The sequence below is a fragment of the Leptopilina boulardi genome, unplaced genomic scaffold (genome assembly GCF_019393585.1).
Source record: "Leptopilina boulardi isolate dan_hultmark-lab unplaced genomic scaffold, ZJU_Lbou_2.1 LbouV2_386, whole genome shotgun sequence".
Classification (NCBI taxonomy): Eukaryota; Metazoa; Arthropoda; class Insecta; order Hymenoptera; family Figitidae; genus Leptopilina; species Leptopilina boulardi.
Genome location: NW_026137958.1, coordinates 2,071,785 through 2,090,693, shown reverse-complemented (window position 1 = coordinate 2,090,693; position 18,909 = coordinate 2,071,785). Strand labels below are relative to the sequence as shown.

At 27.0% G+C, this 18,909-nt stretch overlaps 1 protein-coding gene across 1 annotated transcript; it reads right to left on the bottom strand.

Moving 5' to 3' along the window:
• Positions 1-16,676: 16,676 nt before the first annotated feature.
• LOC127288416 (chymotrypsin-1-like) lies at positions 16,677-18,263 on the bottom strand. Its single transcript, XM_051315833.1, has 4 exons — positions 18,189-18,263; positions 17,795-18,111; positions 17,333-17,584; positions 16,677-17,018 (listed from the first exon to the last, which is right to left on the bottom strand). The coding sequence occupies exons 1-4, from the start codon at positions 18,241-18,243 to the stop codon at positions 16,677-16,679; spliced, it is 966 nt and encodes a 321-aa protein (XP_051171790.1). The 5' UTR covers positions 18,244-18,263.
• Between the last annotated feature and the right edge of the window lie 646 nt (positions 18,264-18,909).

Genomic DNA, 18,909 nt, shown 5'->3' with positions numbered 1-18,909 from the left:
AATTATTTTACATATTAACCTAAAATAAGATTTTCAAGATAAAATTAATTTAATTATTTCTTAAGTTGATTTTATAAAAATTAAACATTTTTTTAATACCAGTTTTTTTTTGCAAATTTTAATTAATTAACAATATTTGTGTTCATAAGTAAAAATAATTTTAATGTAATTATCATGGAAAATTGTTTAAATTGAAAAATTTGCATACGATTAATATTTAATAAAATAATTTTTTTATCAAAAGCAGAAAAAATCTATACTAATAAATATTTACCTAAAGAAATAAGAGACAAAAGACTCACTTATTCGTAGATTCAGTAGAAGTTGTATCGTCATTTGTCATCTCATCAATGGATAATAATTTCATCTAATTTTTCTCCAAGTTCGAATTGACGCCGAAAGAACATATTTTTTCGCTTTTTTCTGAGATTCTATCTATTAACTCTGTAAATAAATAAAAAGAAAAGATAAATATTTATATGATACGAATTTTAATATCAATTAAAATTTGTCTCTAAAATACGGTGGACAGATATCCGAACAGACATTGAATTGAAATGTGAAATCATAAATTTTTAGGTTAAATAACAAAACATCAAATTTGACAAAATATTAAAAATGCTAACATTTTCCAATAAAACTTAGTTATAATCTTGAATATATAAGTTGTGCATAACTGAATTATACTAAAATATATTTGTAATTTGATTAAAATTATAATTATATTTTCCACGAAATATTTTGTAACATTCAATCGCGCTTTTTACAAATGTGAAGCTTTTTACAATAACCAACTACACTCCTACCAACAGATTTTTTTTTTTTTTTATTGTAGACCTTCGTTTTTACTATTTTCAATTTTATTAATAATAATTATTAATAAATTTATTTCTAATAAGTTTTTTATATCAATTTAAAAATAAAATTAATATGCTGCCAAGAAGCAGTAATGTGACTGTTACAATATATGCAACAAATTAAAACAAGTTGTAACGCCAAAATTTTTAGGTTGTATTTTTAGTCAAAAAATTTTTACCTATATATTTCTTATTTTTCTTCACAGCTGCCATGAAACTTTTATGCATTTTCGATAATTTATATAAAACAGAAATTATTCACCACAAAATAACTATAATTAACGTTATGATGCTAATAAAAAAGATTTTTGTCACACGAAAAATTGTTCTTCTACTCTCTGACGACGTTATTTGCAATATGAGCGGAAATGCCAACCCAAGATAATAAAAAAATGAACTTTCACTTCTGCCAACATAAAAATAATTCTCTTTTGATAGAAAAACTAATTTATTTTAATTTTTTATTGATTCGCCTTTTTCACAATTTTATTAAATAAAAATGTTATATTATGAAGATTTAAATTATATATTTACCTTTGTTTTAACATTACGAATTTACGAAGCTAATCTTTTCAGGTTATGTTTTCGCAATCAAAATTTTTTTCTAAATTTACTATTTTTCTTTTTCCTGCCATTGAATTTATATGATTTATCGTTAATTGATATAAAACTGAACTTATTTACCACAAAATATCTATAATTAACGTTATGATGATACTAATATTACAACAATAAATTTTCTCAAACAAACACTGAGTGGTTCTTCTACTATGACGACGCCATTTGCAATGAAACGGAATGCCAACCCAAGATAACAAAAAACTAAACTTTTTCACTTCTATTACCAACATCAAACATGACATACTCACATCATCACGTGGGATAAGACTGACGTGACATTAGTCAAAAAGTAACGCATTGAAACCAAACATTATTTTTTTCATAAGTTTTGACAATCATAATTAAAAACAAATCAAAGGAATTTTTAATTTTTGTTGACTATCCTAACTACTGTTTTATATTATTTTTCTAAGAAGAAAGAATTTGTTCCATCAATAAATACCTAATTTATAATAATAGAATGATAATAAGAATGATATAACAAGAATAATAATAATAATAATGATAACAATAATGTCAATAATATATCAAGAATCAATAAAGAAATTGTGATGTAATTGGAAATCAACGACGAAAATATGAACGCAAGTAGTACATCGAGGAAAAATATATTTTCAAATAAAAATCCGACGATATTCCATCATTATATGAGCGGAAATACCATTTCTCCGATAATCAAAAGGTAAAAAGACTCTTGAAAATTTTCTCTGGAAAATTAAGCTCTCATCGATGGCATGAAGTGAAAAGCAATGATTACGATGAATTTAATGCGTATATATACACGACACTAAATAATACCACTTCACCTGATTTATTCTGAAACCGTTTAGTACATCGCAGATATTTATTAATAATTGTTCAACGAAACAGAAAATAAGAAAGTGATTTTAAAAAAACCTAGTTACTGCAAATTTTAATAAAAATCTAATATAATTTTTTTTTAATGTACCAAATTTGATACCCTATTTTGAATTTTTGATACAACCCCTACATACCAATTTTAGATTATCGAATTTTGATTTCAGATTTCTATACCTACAAAAAAAATTTTAAATTACATTTTTAAAAATTCATGTCTATTTTAAAAAAAAATGTTTTACAAATTAATTTTAGTTATAATTTTTGTTTAAAAATTCTTTCTCTTTTCCATCAAAAGAATTAAAAAAAATCGGAAGATTTATTATTTTTGTATATTACTCGCGGTTGTGTCACTTTTTTTTTTTTATTCCAACAGTAATAATTGAGACAAATTAATGCTCCCGCGAGAAAGTACTTGTGACAAAAAGATTTGAATAAATGCATCATTTTATGAAAAGCTGCATCGTCTCGCATTTGACGGAAAAAATGTATTTTACCTAGCTCGAGGTAAATTGTTTATTAACTCGAAAACCACTCGACTCTTCGTCGACATCGCAACAAGATCTCTCTCCCTCTCGTAAAAAGAAGCAACGTTTTTTCTCCTCCCCAAACCACCCCCCTCTTTATATTTTTTTTCTTCTCTCTCTCTCTTTCGTTATGTATATATATAGCTCACGATTTCTTTTCCTGTTCCAAACCCCACACCTCAAACTCTGTACTTTTCTCTTCGTGGAACAATTCAGAGTTCGAGTTGGAGTTCTGCATTCATTTGCCTTATTAAATACGAGTAGAAGAGTGCTATATGCATCAGCTTTCGCGTCAACCGATTACTCCCCTCTCCCTACCCCCCTAACTCTTAGTTTTATTGCTCCTTTTTGGTAAATAAAATTTTCACGAAATACATCGTTTTTTGTTTCTTCTAAAACATTAATTTTTTAATTTCAAATTAAAATTTTTTGATAATTCAAATTTTTAATATTTAAATTGAAAATAGAATTTATAAAAGAAGCTGGGATGGACCAATTTTTATTTGTATTAAATAGTATTATTATTAGAGTCAATTTAATGATACCCTAACAAAAATTGACAGAAATTATTGTTTCGAATACGGAAATTATTTCAAAAAGAAAAATTATTGTTTTTAATACAGAAATTATTGGTTCAAATAAAAAATTATTTGATTCAAGTAACCAATTATTTAAATCAAATAATTTTTTTCCGTACATCCCAAAATTATTGCAAAATATATCTGCTAATTATTTATTTTTTAATTTTACAGATAAATGAATCATCATCAAAAGAAAATATATATATACATATAAAAATCAGATTCAAAAGAAAAGCTGTTACATTTTTGTGCGCAATTTTAAAAAAAGAACAGGTAGCCTAAACATGTATAACACACCTTAAGGTTATACAGGATATAAGAAAATAAATTTCTTATGACAGGTGACAAAGTAACTTAAGACCTTGAATTGCCTTAACACTACTAGGGGGTTCTTATAATAGAGGAGTTTCTGAACTCGTTTCACCAGCACGCGCCGTTCATTATAATGAGTTGAGAAATTGAAAACGAGTTTTCTTCTTCAAGGAAAGTGGTCTGTTCAGAAAAGCATACAGCAATTTAACACTGTATATATCAGACACCGCGTAGGATTTAAGAATTTGTTTCTTAAATTATTTTTTTTTTATGTACATACGAATATTTTATTTTAAAAATTTATTTATTTACACTTAGAGAAAAATTTGTTTGAATCACCCAAAAAAAAAAACACCAAATTATCTTCCCAGTTAATACTGGAAAGAGGACAATAGACCGAATAATGATTTTTGAAGATAAAATTTAATTTGTTTAAACAAATTGTTATAAACAAATGAAAAAAAATAGAATATTTCAAAAAATAGATGGTGCCATTCGATTCTACGGGAAAAATTACTAAAAAAACATAAAAAACATTTCAATTTTTTTCAACGATTTTGTTATAAAAAAAATTATAAACAATAAGAGTCACTGTGTACTCATCTAAACCTATGCTCCAACAAATATGTTTTCAAAGACAATACGGGAAAGTGTACTGAACGAAATAATAATTTTTGGCTTTGAAAGTTATTAAAAAATTAATTTGTTTAAACCGATAGTTATAAACAAATAGAAAAAAATCGTAAATTACAAAAAAATAGATGGTACCAGAAATTTTTTCCACAGAATCGAATCTATTTTTGTAATTTTAGATATTTTTCTATTTGTTTATAACAAATAGTTTAAACAAATATACTTTCTAATCATTTTTGATGCCAAAAATCATTATTTGGTCCATTGTCCTCTTTTCAGAATTAACTGGGAGGACATATGTATATTTTTTAGTACAGACTAAGCCCAATACGCAGTAACTCTAATTGTTTATATATTTTTTTAATAACAAATTGAGTGGAAAAAGTTAGAATGTTATTTATGTTTCTTTAGTAATTTTTCCCGTAGAATCGAATGGCACCATCTATTTTTGTGTAATTTTCGATTTTTTCCTTTTTGTTTATAACAATTTGTTTAAACAAATTAATTTTTAAAAAAATTTAACGTTAAAAGTCATTATTTTAAAGTATTAAGTTAAAATCAAACAAATTTTGTTTGAAATAACTAACAAATTGTGTTAATACAAAAAATGCTATATTTGGTTCAAACAAATCTTTTCTCTAAGTTTCGAAAAGTAAATAAGAATAGATAGGAATAAATAAGAAGAGAACTTAGGAGAGTTCTAAATTAAATAATCACCACCCAAAAAAAGGTGGTGAAACGCTTTTGAGAAGCAACGAATAAAGAAAGTAAGACACTCCGTAGTGTGCGTTTGTGGCTGAGCGGTTAAGTCATCGACTTTCGAGCACTTCGTCGTGCGTTCAATTCCCCGCGCTTACGGATTTTTTCTCTCCTATATATAGAAAGATTTTTAATAACTAAATATAAAGTACTCATAAATTTACTATAAAATAAAGAAAAGGTCAACATATGGAAGTAAATTTTCAAGAATAATTGTAGAAACAGGAGACGATATCGTCTACACAACATAAAGAGAGAGAGAGAGAGAGAGAGAGAGAGAGAGATGTGTTCCTATGTCTAAAAGTTGAACTCCAAGATACTTAGTCATTAAAAGTGTTGCTTCAACTTCCTTCAATTAATCTCTCGCGCTAATTATTTAGCCATATACTAGTAGTTTTGCCCAAGAGGACGCGACACGTTTCCAACTCCCTTAGCGCGGCCTTATTTCGAATGGGGTTCGCAAGACTAAATTGATTAGAATTAAAGGGTTGGTTGTACCAAAACTGGGGGAGGGAAGAGACGACGGAGAGAGAGATAGGAGAGGAGAGAATAAAGGCAAGAAAGAGGGAGAATAAGGAAATGATAAAGAGAAGGAGAATGGAATATAGATATATAGTACAACGGTGACCACAGTCTCGTCGCTGATTGGACGAGTCAAGTTTGTGGCAAGATGGCTGCTTTCGTAGAACGTTCTCTCTTCTATGTGGTCTCTCTAAGATGCGCTCTCTCACCTCCTTCTCATGCTTCTAACTCTCTTGGCTTTCTCTCTCCTCTGTGTGTGTCTTTCTTATGTGTCAAATAGATGTGAGCATGTGTACAGTGTTCTTGGCTGTTCGAAACAATGCCGAGCTTGCATCCACCCCCTCCCTCCCCCCCCCTTTTGAGCCCACCCACTAACCGCGCTGTCACTTCCGGACCTGAGACGACGACCCTCTCTCATCGCTCCTGCCTCCCACAGGTATATACTAGAGAGTGTACAAGTACGTGTTGGCGTAGACTCAAAGAGAATGTGTTAATAATGCGAAGAAGTTCACGTAATGAGTTAATAGTAGGTAAGTTCGTATCTTGATGATGGAGACGGTGGCGGTGCGCGGCAACAGCGTTTTATTACGTGTCTTCGTATTTCCTAAGTACCAGACAAGGGTAAATAGTTAAATACCTCCAAAGAAGGATAATGAAAAACGAGCTGATGAAAGCAAGAAATAAGAGAGAAAGAAAAGCTCAAGCTAAAATCTGTTTTCTTTCTAAACAATAGATGATGAATAATATAATTAAGGGAGGAAGTAATTAGATATATACTTATAGGTATGTCACATTAACTGATATAATATATAGCTTCTAACTCAAAAGTTATTCTATATATTTGAAATATTCTATTTTATTAACACCTGAATTGGAATTTTTGAATTATGTAAAAAAAAAGAATTTAACTCCCAATGGGAGTCTATAAAAGTCACACCCTTTTGGAATTAAAGCAAGGGGAGTTAATATTATGCTTAAAAAAGATTTACGTAGAACCTAGAGTGGTTGAATTTTTTGGCAACTTTTGGTTCGGAAATAGAAAGAATTAAACTCCTGAAATAGTAATGTTTACTCCGAAAATAGTATTTTTTTACTATTTTCAGAGTAAGAGTGTCAGAAATGCGAAGAAATTAAGATATATTTTGGTAAAAAGTACTTTCACACTAAAAAAGAAATCTTGATTTCAGCCTATTTTTGAGGCTGAATTTAAGGTGTAAACGGAGTCAGACCAATTAAAAAAGGACAGACTTATGCAAAATATATGGGCTTAATTTAAGGTGTAAACGGTTTAAGACTTTGTTTTTACTGTGTTATTTATTTATTTCATGTAAAAATTTTAAACTGTAAAAAAGGGAGTTAATTTTTAACTCTAAACGGGATTTTACAAAAGTCGCACCCTTTCGGTGTTAAAGTAAAAGAAGTTGATTAGGAAGTTAAAATATTATATCTGTATGGAGTTCTAAGAAAGAAGTTAATCTAATATTACCTCTCTTTGGAGTTGATTTTTATGTTCAAAAATTTTACTTCCAACTCCAATTGCCTTTAACTCCTCAAATATTTTACAGTGTAGTAAAATTTGTTGAATTAAAAATCAACTCCAAAAGAGAGTTAATATTAGATTAACTCCCCTGGAATAATATTTTAACTACTGAATCATCAACTCCGTTTGCTTTAATTCCAAAAGGGTGCAACTTTTATATAGAATCCCATTTGGATTTAAAAATTAACTTCCTATTTTACACTGTAAAATTTTAAAATGGAGAAAAATGAAAATCGCAGAAATAAAGTATTGCTTCCTCGTGGAGGAAGCTATGTAGTCCTTTCGTTTATAAACTTTTTAAAAATGGTGAAAACAAATTTTCCTCTATATAGAAACATGTTATATGAGATCCTGATCAATTGTCCGGATGTATGTATGTGTGTGTGTATGTGTGTGTGTGTGTGTGTATGTGTGTGTGGATCGTTTTTGTGAACACGATATCTTTAACAGGTTTTAATGGATTTGGATAAAACTTGGTAGGCTTATTTAACACATTAATCTCTCAAAAATGACGAGAGGATTTTTAAAAATACCCCAAAAAAAAAATTTTATCGTCTTTTTTCCAAAAATTTTTTTTTAATTGAAAAAATTTTTAAATCGAAAAATTTAAGGTAATATATAATATAATCGTCTTCTTTATGTCAAGATGAATCGATTGATATATATAAAGTATAGATTTGATTGAAATTTAAAGAATTAAAGAAAGTTAAAAAATCAAAAATTCTCATTTTAGCTAAAAAATGATGTGTTTATTTAAATTCATGTTTATATATGAAATAATTTTATTCCCTGCATTGAAACGAATTGGTTGGTATATATAAAGTATAGATTTGATTTAAAATTTGAGAATTAATAAAAATTGAAAAATCGAAAATTCATATTTTAGCTAAAAAATTTTGTGTTTTTTTTAAATTCAAGTTGATGAATAAAATAATTGTATTCCTTGCATTAAAACGAATCGATTCGTATATATAAAGTTTATGTTACACTCAAAATTAATTAAAATTTTCTTTATTTTTCAAGAAATTCAATTAATTTAAAACATTTTTAACTCGAAATTTTTTAAAACAATCAATTGAATTGGACAAATTCATTGCTTCCTTCACGAGGAAGCGTATTTTTTGCTTCACACAATGAGGAAGCATAATGTTTATGAAATAAACATAAAGGACCCCCTCCTTGTTTTTACTTCTTCCAAAGTAAATTTGCTCTGGAAAAAATATTCCGGAGTAAACTTTACTACACTGCAAAAAGAAGTATCTTATTATAAGACACATTGGAAGCCAGTTACCAAAAACATCTTCCTATCCATTTTAAATCTTAGGAAACTAATGTATTTTAAGATGTTTTTGATAACTTAGGAGCAAGTTGTAAAAAACATCTTAAAAAGGCGACCAAAAACATCTTACAATAAGATACTTTATTTTGCAGTGTATTTCAGGAGTAATATTTTCTATTTCGAAAGCAAATAAATTTGAGTAAATTAAAAAATAAAAATCTATTTCTTGAATTAAAGAAATTAGTGGATCAAATACGGACAAGTAAATGATTTTATTGAATCAATGATACTTTTTCTCAATATTATATTGGAAAGAACATTACAAATATCAACCGACCCTTTAAAAAAATGAACACGTAGCAAAATGCAGATTTAACTAAAATTAGCGCTCGATAGAAAAGATGTTACTGTGTATATATATAGTATATAAAGTTGGAATTAACAAGCCAATATATATAGATATGTCTACGTGTCTGAATTGGTCGTCATCATCATGAGAATCTATACTTAAAATCTCAAGATTCTGCCAAAGATCGTTCGAGTGCGGAACAAAGATGACGACAAAAGATTCAGAAGAAAGAATATATAGAGGGATATATAGAGAAGAGAGCGCGACTATATATATATATGTATAAGAAAAGCAACACCGAAAGAAAAGTGCAACCAATAATTTTATTTTGCGCGATAAAGCACGACTGCGACTTGTCGCGAAAGTCGTGTATATAAGAAAGGTGGAATGGTCCACAGGACGACGCGAAAGGAATGGGTGTGCCGCGAAAAGGGTGGTATGAGGAGGTAAAGGCTGAGGGTAAAGTAAAGGTAATGGGGTAGAGGAGTCAAGACAGGTTGGGCAAGCCGCGTATCTTTAGTAAGTAAACAGAGCGTCTTATGAATTTTAAGCAGTATATAGGCAGAGAGAAAGAGAGGAAAAGCATTTTTCCTTTGAGCAACTTTTTTTCCCCGCATATATATAGTATATATATATGATGAGCCTCGCGGTATAAAGAAGGGCAACATAATTTGGGCAAAGTAGATGTGCGAAGATTATGTGGATTTCCTACTTCTCTAAATCTCTTTTAAACTTTGTGCAAAGAGTATCAGTTGCGGTTTAGATTTTTTTTTTCCTTAAACGAATTTCTCATGTATCATAAAAGCCTAAATTTGTTTTTTTCAGGGGGGTAATAAAAAGCAAAGAAATTCAGCACTGCTAACCATAAAATCCTAAATTCTGCAAAGACTGTCTTAAAAATGTTGCGTCTTAAATTAAGACAACCTCTTTTTGCCTTAAAATGAAACTTTCTTTAGTAAAATAAGAATTCAATTTTTTCACCCTTAAAATAAGTCACGAATATTTTAATGCAGAAAGAAGGTCTTATTTCAAGATGCAACATTTTTAGATACAGTCGAACCTCGATAAGCGAGAATTCTGCTGTCCAGGGTAAAAAGTCGCTTTTCCATAAGGGTGAAAATCGTTTCGCCAGTTCTATCGACTTTCAAACTTATCGAAAAAGCGACTTACTGATTTTTACTTTGAACAGCAAAATTGAGTACAACAACGCAGGTTCGACTGTATTCTTAATTACAAGAATATAAAATTTCCATTCTTGTTTACTTTTAAAAGAATGCTATCCCAGAATTTTTGACATGGAATACCGTATACGGCATATATATATATAATATAATGAAATTCTACCACCCACTTTTGAGGGACATCTCTAGCTTCGACTCACACTCACATATATGTATATACCTGTAGGCATGTTTTGATATTGATTTCCGGGCAGGACTATATCTAAGCTCTAATGGCACGTCGGGATTCTGCGCCTTGAGTTGCACACGTGTTTCTAATGATTTTAGTGTACCGGGATAGGTACCTACGTAATGTACAGTTATACGAAGTACATGAGCACTATGTACTATATTCACGTAGCACCGCAGCAGAGTGTAATATGTCGGAACCCAAAAAGGAGTGAGAGACGCAAAGGGGTGGTTTACGGGGGTGAAAGGAATGAAAGGGGTTAGAGATGGCGGTTGCGAGAATTTCGGTGTATATATATATATATATATATATATATAAAGTAAGAGAGGTGAGGCGCCAAGAGGGTCGAAAGGATGGTCTTGTGGGATTCTTAATGGCGAAAGGCCTCCGAGGTAACACTAGGGCTATTAAACACACCCCCGCAAACCCTCTCAACTCGTTCCGCCTCAAGCACTGAAAATTACTCGAATAATTAATGTTCAAATCAAAACTATATTAACGATGAATTCTTGAGTTCGACACATTCCACTTTTTTCTTTATCGAATTTTTCATTTTATGTATATAACTATACTTTTATAATGAATAAAGTAAATAAAACTTTTATAATTGGGGCATTCTATTTCAAAGCGTTCCACCTTCAAAAGACAATCGCTAACAGATTTTTTTTCAATTTTACTAGCGGGGTATGTATTCATTACACGGACGGAGAATTTTGATCGCGATAACGTCTTTTTAATTAATTAAAATATATTTTATATGATTTTTATTTAGTATTTATTTTGTACTTAAACACAGTGAAAAAAAATTTATTTGATTCAAATATACTTGATTACCTCGGAGTAAGACGTTGACACGTCAAAAAAGACAACTAAATTTTTTGTAATAAAATTTTTCCAATAAATTGATATATTTCCTACCTTAATGACGAATTTTCAACTTTCAAGGAGATTTTCTTTCAAACTAAATAGCCCTCGGAGATCCCTACTTTCAAGTTAAATTTCCATTCAGAAAATGTGAAAAATAACCGTAAAAATAGACCGAGTTCTAAAAAGTCTGAATATGAAGAATTCTGTGTCCTTCCAGATAAGATATCCTTTTTTCCTTTCGCCCTTATCTTTTGAAGGATACGTGACACCACAAGCCATAGGAAAGAATCTGAAAAATTAAAATACTGTCAGCGCTGTACTAACATGTAGTTAAATCTTTAACTGGTCGGTAATATAGAAAGCTTTAAAAATTTTATTTCCAAATTTGACAAAAACAAGTGTGGCATCAAGACTAAACCTAAAGTAAACGAATAACACAAAAATCTTGAAAATTTGACTTATACATACAATTTTCTGTGAAATTTATTGTACCACACACTCTAAATTTGAATCAGAGAGATTTAATTACTAATAAAATAGCTAAAATTTAGCAACTGAATCACTTCAGTGCCATTTTTACTGAAATTAAATCACATTTTACTGAAAATCAGTCGATTTATTACTTTTTTTAAAAAATCTACATTATCATATTAATCGGTAATACAGATCTAATTGCTTCAATCTGTAAAGTAGAATTCTACTAATTTTCAGCGAAATATGACTGAATTTCAGGGTAAAATTTTTTTTACTAAAGTGATTGAGTTACTAAATTCTTACTTTTTTTATTAGTAAAATCTCACTGATTCAAATTTAGAGAGCAGTAAAAATTTTATTTTAAGACAGAAAATGAATCTTATTTTCATTGGCAACATTTTTAAGACGTCAGCATTTGTTGAATTTATAATTTTATTTTACATATTGATCAGCATGTAAAATTAACTTTAATTATATTATGATTATTTCAAGGAAAATAAAATTTATTTTCAGTTGCATGTTATTTTAAGACATTTTTAAGACTCATTTTAAATCTTGAAAATTAAGACCTTAATTTCAAAGTAACTTAATTTTACATTTATCTTATAGAAAATTTACTTTTTACTGTGTTGTATAAAGTAAAAAGAAAATTTCATTTTTATAAAAAAGTTAAGTCTTATTTTAAATTGCAACATTTTTAAGACTAAATTTAATAAGGCAAAGGCTTCTTAAATTAAGACTCGCAAGATTAATATTCATCATCCTCTAATATAAATTTAGAAAATATGCTTAATACGTAATTTGTTTTATTATCTATTAACAGTAAAAAGAAAATCTTCTTTTAAGACAGAAAGACAGTATTATTTTACGATCCAACATTTTTAAGCGAATTTAATTTATACGCTGATTAATAGTGCTGAATTTAAGACTCATCTTAAAGTAAGAATTTCCTTTCACTGTTTTTCTATAAGTATATATCTAATATTCAAATTTTTTTCTCCTAATTTACTAATATAAAAATAAAATCTTAAAACTTAAAATTATTTTGTCTTACATTCAGACAATATTTTTAATTTGTTTTTGAATTTTTTTTATTGGATTAAAATTTGTTATTCATTACTAAATATAATTTAAATAACATAAATCAGTAATAATGTAGATTCAGTAAAAAAAAATGTCATATTATTGATTACGATTGTTGATCTACGTATATTTATGAGATTTTTTTTCAAATGAGAAGAGTAGCAAATCTATAAGAAGACTATAAGAATCTGGTTTGCTCACGAGAAAAGCTTAACGCTGTAAGATTCGAAGAGGGTATAAAGTAAGGAAAATGTAAGCTGAGATCAACCGTACTGATCCCTTTACACTCAGGCGTTTGACACGACCGCTAAAATTTTTACTAGGTTCGATTTGGGCTTTCGAGAATTTCGAGTCCTCTGATTGGTGGACTTTGGCCACGCCCTACACATAAGGGTGGCTTACTCGCCTGAGCACTATCAACCCTTATGTACACTCAATGCGAGAGCACGTATATATATATACATGTGTGGTACCCGCATACATATATATGTATATATGTATAGGGGTGGAAATTCTCTCATACCTATATACCTATACCTATAATGAAAGGACACCCAACCAGGGCCGCACGTGTATGCAAAACAACTTCAAGATCTGTTTTCCCTTTTTACAGTATAAGTAAAGGATCGATTTTACCCTATCAACTTCATATGTGAACGTAATTTTTCATCTCTTGATAAAAGCTTATCACATTCAGAAAATTTTAAATTATCAGTAAATAAATTTAAGGAGAGGGACCATTGAAATTTTCCTTGTTATTAGGCAAAAATTTATTTTTAATTCAAATAATCGATTACTTGACTATTAACTAATAAATATTTACTTGAACCAAATATATATAATTATAATCGATTACTTGCGACTATAATCAAATAAATATTTACTTGAAGCAAATAATTTTTATTTAAATTAAATAAACTTATTTGAACCAATAATTTTTTGTATTTGAAACAAATATACCATTTAATTGACACAAATAAAAATTATTTGGAAATATTTATTTGATAATAGTAAATAAGACAAATTTTTAAAATCCATACCCGTTGATTGTTCAAAATCATAAAAAAATACTTTTAAAAAATTGTCGATAAAAAAAATTTTTAAATTGTAGAAGAAGATCAATTTTAAAATATTAAAAATTGTGTAAGAAAGTTAAAATTTCAATTTTTTTTTTAATTTTAGGTATTGTTACAAAATTTGTTAATTAATAAATTTTTTTCTAAATTTTTATAACTCAGCATTATTTTATAAACTTAATAAGATTGAAAAATAAAATTTATACCCTAAAAAACCGAAAATTTCAGAGTTAAAAATTCACTGATACCTTCCCTTAATTATTCTTATTTATTAGTTTCTTTTGTTAATTAAGATTCATTTAAAAAAATTTTAATAAAATCTTTTTTGTCTTTTAATATAAATTTTACAGTTGATAATTATTTAATTAAAAAAATTTAATTTAACCGAATTTTCATTTATCATTATTTTAATCTAATAAAAATTTCTACTTAGTTAAATTTAAATCTTTTTACATTTGAAAAAACTGTCTGGTTTTATCATATAAAAACATCCGCTAGAAATATTTGAGCGGGAATTTTAAAATTAACCAATCAAAAATTATCACGAAAATTACGTGATTGGCTTATTTTAAAATTCGCGCGATAATGTTTCTACAGGATGTTTGATTGGACAAATAGGAGTTCTATATTAATTTAAAATTTAAAAATTCACTAAATAGAAATTTTTTTAAATTTTGAATATACAAACATTTAAAAAATTTAATTATTTTAATCAAATAATTAAACATTTACATTATTTAAATTAAATGATTATTTATTTACATTATTTAAATTAAATAATTAAAAATAAATCAAGATTTAAAGAAAGTGTTCATTTTTTTGCAATAAATAAATGAAAATGCATAATCAGTTTTTTATAGGGCTTTTAAGAAGGGGAAGGGGGTTTGAATACCATAATTGGGTCAAAAAAATAGTTATGCAAAAAAAAATAAAAATTAGAAATTTTAGTTTAGCAATATAATTAATTTATTCTTAAATTTAATTAATGTAGGTAATAATAATGACTAACCTTAAAATTTCCAGTAATTTAACTCCTTATCTCATCATTCATCTAGTCGAGAAATTTGAAATACTATTCAGGAATTTTTTCTTTTTTTGGTACAGATGAACATACTCCAAGAGTTTAATAACCTTTCCCTTTTCTTCTTTTTTCACCTGCAAAAATAATACTTTTTAACACAAAAAACACTCGCGAAATACTCCAAGAGCTTAATAAACATTCACTTTTTTTTTACTTTTCCCATTGCTAAAACAATACTATTTAACACAAAAAAAACTTGCGAAATATTTTATAACCTTAAATTTTACAACTTACTACAGGAATTTTTTTTTAATATATATTTATTCATATGGAATTATTTATATTGTTTTTGAAATATATTTCCGAATATACTGATTATATTAAAATAATTAAATAATTATTTTGTCGAAATATTAAAAAGAAATATTCCTAAATATTTAAGACTAATGATGGACAATTTCAAAATTGATGTTTTACACGTGTACTAAAATTTCCACATTTTTATATTTTGCACATTTCAATTTAAAATGAATCGGAAACAAATATTTTTATCTAATCAGAAAATAGATTTCAAAAAGATATTCAACTACTTGCAAATCACTATAAACAATAAATTAAATAAGGAAAATAAATTCGAATTTTAATTTTGACTTTTGAGATTAACCTCAAAAAGTTGAAAGCGTCGTTTTGTCCTCCATTAAGGCGCTCTCACACCTTTTTGGCTGCCTGCAGGTTACCATGGCAACGCATGAGAGTGAGTGCGACAGAAAATTTAAAAATTTGAATATTCAAATTTTCTGTCTCACTCACACTCGTGCGTTGCCATGGTAACCTGCAGGCAGGCAGGCAGCCAAAAAAGGTGTGAGTGCGCCATTATACTATTTAAACACATTTAAATATTTTATATAAACTGATGCAATAATTATTCAGTCAAATCAGTGAAAAATATAATACCTTTGCGACGATTAAATAAATACACTTGTTATTAACCTCAGAACCGCGGGGGAGGAGCAAATAAAATCTGCCGGGAATTGAGAATGAAAATAAAATTATTTTTGAGAAAGATAATCAATGAGAATCAAGATTCTCATTTTCATAGGTTATAATTATAATTGGGAAAATTATCAGAAATATATACGAAATAGAGGAAATTTAGAAAAATCCTGGAAAAATAAAATACATAAAATATGAAAAATCTTACTTGACATGAAATAATTATAAATTATAACCCTAAAATCAATGGCGTCATTTGTTTAATCGACAATTCATTAATAGACAAATTATAACAATTTCCTAAACATTAGAATAAATTCTAAAGACTTTATATACAATTACCATACAAATTCCAGTTTCTGATAATATCTATAAAATAGAAAAAAAAACTCAAATGAATTGATAAATTTTAACGTTCTTCAACTATGAAGCGCAGGAGGGGAAGTGACAAAATTTCGCGGGAAAGTCTATCATGAAGGAGTGGGGGAGCAATCCAGTATAGGCTAATCAGAATCGAGAACGATTTTTGAACTTCTTGGCGCGAAATGAAAGCAATATTTGAAATTCATATTTAAAAAAATATAATTACACTAGGAAAACTATAATTTTTTCAAAAAGTAAACACTTATTGTTGAATTTTCCGAACTTTCTAAAATAGTTTTATGGGAAATAGCTATATTTTATTTGGTGCTTTAATAAGTGTGTAAAATTAAAATAATTATTATTTTTCTATTTATTATCATTACTATAATTATTTACTCTTATTATTATTATTATTATTATTATTATTATTATTATTATTATTATTAATATTATACTATTATCATTATTATTATTATTAATATTATTATATTAGAATTGAAATTAATAATAATAAACAATAAAATAATAGAAGAATTATTTTAAAAAAACCTTTAGACATAAAAATTATAATCATGTATAGTTTCCTCAGCCCAACATTCATCGAAACATGTTTTACAATTTATTTTTAAATTTGATTTACGATTGTCATTATCACTATCGTGTTTAAAATAATTATCATCATCATCATCATTATCATTATCATGATTATTTTTCTCAACAAGAAAACTATTAAGATTTGGTTTTGAACAGCCACTTTTCATCTCCTCTGAAATAAAATTTATACATCTATAAACATTTGCATATTGATCAATTTCTCCAATTCCACAACCGAATAATAATGAAGCAATTCCAACAACTACTCCATTAACAACCAAAGGACTTCCATTGTCAAACTGAAAAATTATAACTGTTTAATTCAAAAAAATAAATTCAATTAATTAAAAAATTAAAATGACTTAATAATAATGATAATGATATTAATAATAATAACAATAATAATAATGACAATATTAATAATAAAATAATAATAGATATTAATAATAAATATAATTTACGTATCAAATTATTAAAAATAGAAATTATATTATTATAAAATGAAGTAAATATCGCTTCATTTATAATATAATCAAGAATTTAAGATAAAGTTTTAAAATTTGTATAATTTTGTTTTTCTTTAGTCTCTTTTTTTCATTGGAAAAAAACTTACGTTACAGAATCCTTTTCCTTTTTCACTTTTGGTGCAAATTCGACTCCCGTCTGAAAAAGATTTTGTTTGTGCCATTTTGGCACAAGTTTTTGGTGTGTAAACTTTTGTGACTAACTTCTGTAAAATATCGGGATTTTTTTCTGTTTCCGTATGACCCCAGCCAGATATAATAGCTTCTTCGCCGTCTTTTACCGGACCAGTTGGCAATTTAATCGGTCTTTGAAATAAATTAAATTTTATATCATCGCACACCTGAAATTTATTTATTTTAAAAAAAATTAAATTTCCACAATTTTTAATTAAATATCTAAAATATTTAATTTATAATAAAATTGTAACTTTGATTTGTTTTACAATAAAGTTTATATTATTAATATGTTGATTAATTAAACTTTCTAAACGTTTTAAATAATTATTAATAAAAAAAATTAAAAATAATCAAAATTTTGTTTAATTACTTACGGTTACAACTCCAATGTCATAACGTATATTATCGGGATAATGTTTATGAAATAGAGGATGAGCAATTGCGTGTATTATCCGATGAACTTTTCCACCATGATTTAAACTAACAGTCCCAGTAATTACAATAGAACGATCAAATGGTCTTGTGTGATATTTTGCACACATGCCACCAGTCAAAATGTGTCTCTCACTAATAATTGCACCTCCGCAAATATCACCTCTCACTAATTGCTTTACAAGTGCCATATAAGGTAAATCACCTCGATTCGTATCTTCGCCACCAAATATTCTAGTCATCGGTTTTAACATTTTCCCTACAGAAAAAATAGCAAATGAAAAAATCGAGTTTTGAAACAATTTTTTTTTTAATTTTACTAGATTTATATCTTACCACTTTTTATTAAAATTGACAGAAAAACAACAAACAAAACTCCTCGATTGAACATTGATGATTCCACTTTTGTTGATTGACTAATAAAATATAAAATTCAATTATAAAACAAATTATTAAAAAAATCATTTAAAAAAAAAATTCGATTTAACTAACTTTATGTTTAGTTATTTACAAAATTTAATGTTTACATTAATTTAATTACATTAATTTTTGCAAATAATTAAACATAGAGATGATTAAATTTTACATTAAAAAAATTTTCCTTTTTTATCAGCTTCATGTTTAATTATTTGCAAAATTTAATGTTTACATTACCTTCATTACATTAAATTTTGCAAATAACTAAATATAAAGATGACTGAATTTTACAAAAAAAAATTTCAACTTTATGTTTAATTATTTGCAAAATTTAATGTTTACAATAATTTAAATACATTAAATTTTACAAACAGTTAAAAATAAAGTTGATAAAAATAAATTTTACAAATATTATTGAATATTAAGCGAATCAATTTACAAAAAAAAATTATTACTTTTAAAAATAATAAAATACAAATATTGTATTTAAAAAAAAAATTTTAGTTCCAAATGCAAGAAACTAATTGAGAAATGAAAAAAAATTTACCACAAACGATAGCAATAAAATAAATCAATTCGTTAGCATTAAATTTTTACACACGTGAATATTTCAATTATTTGCGCCAATTACGTATCGAAT

Coding starts and splice junctions, on each gene's coding strand:
- LOC127288416 (XM_051315833.1), bottom strand. CDS start 18,243: ATGTTCAATCGAGGAGTTTTGTTTGTTGTTTTTCTGTCAATTTTAATA. Junction 18,112..18,188: donor GTCAATTTTAATAAAAAGTG/GTAAGATATAAA, acceptor TTTTTTCTGTAG/GGAAAATGTTAAAACCGATG. Junction 17,585..17,794: donor ATGACATTGGAGTTGTAACC/GTAAGTAATTAA, acceptor AATAAATTTCAG/GTGTGCGATGATATAAAATT.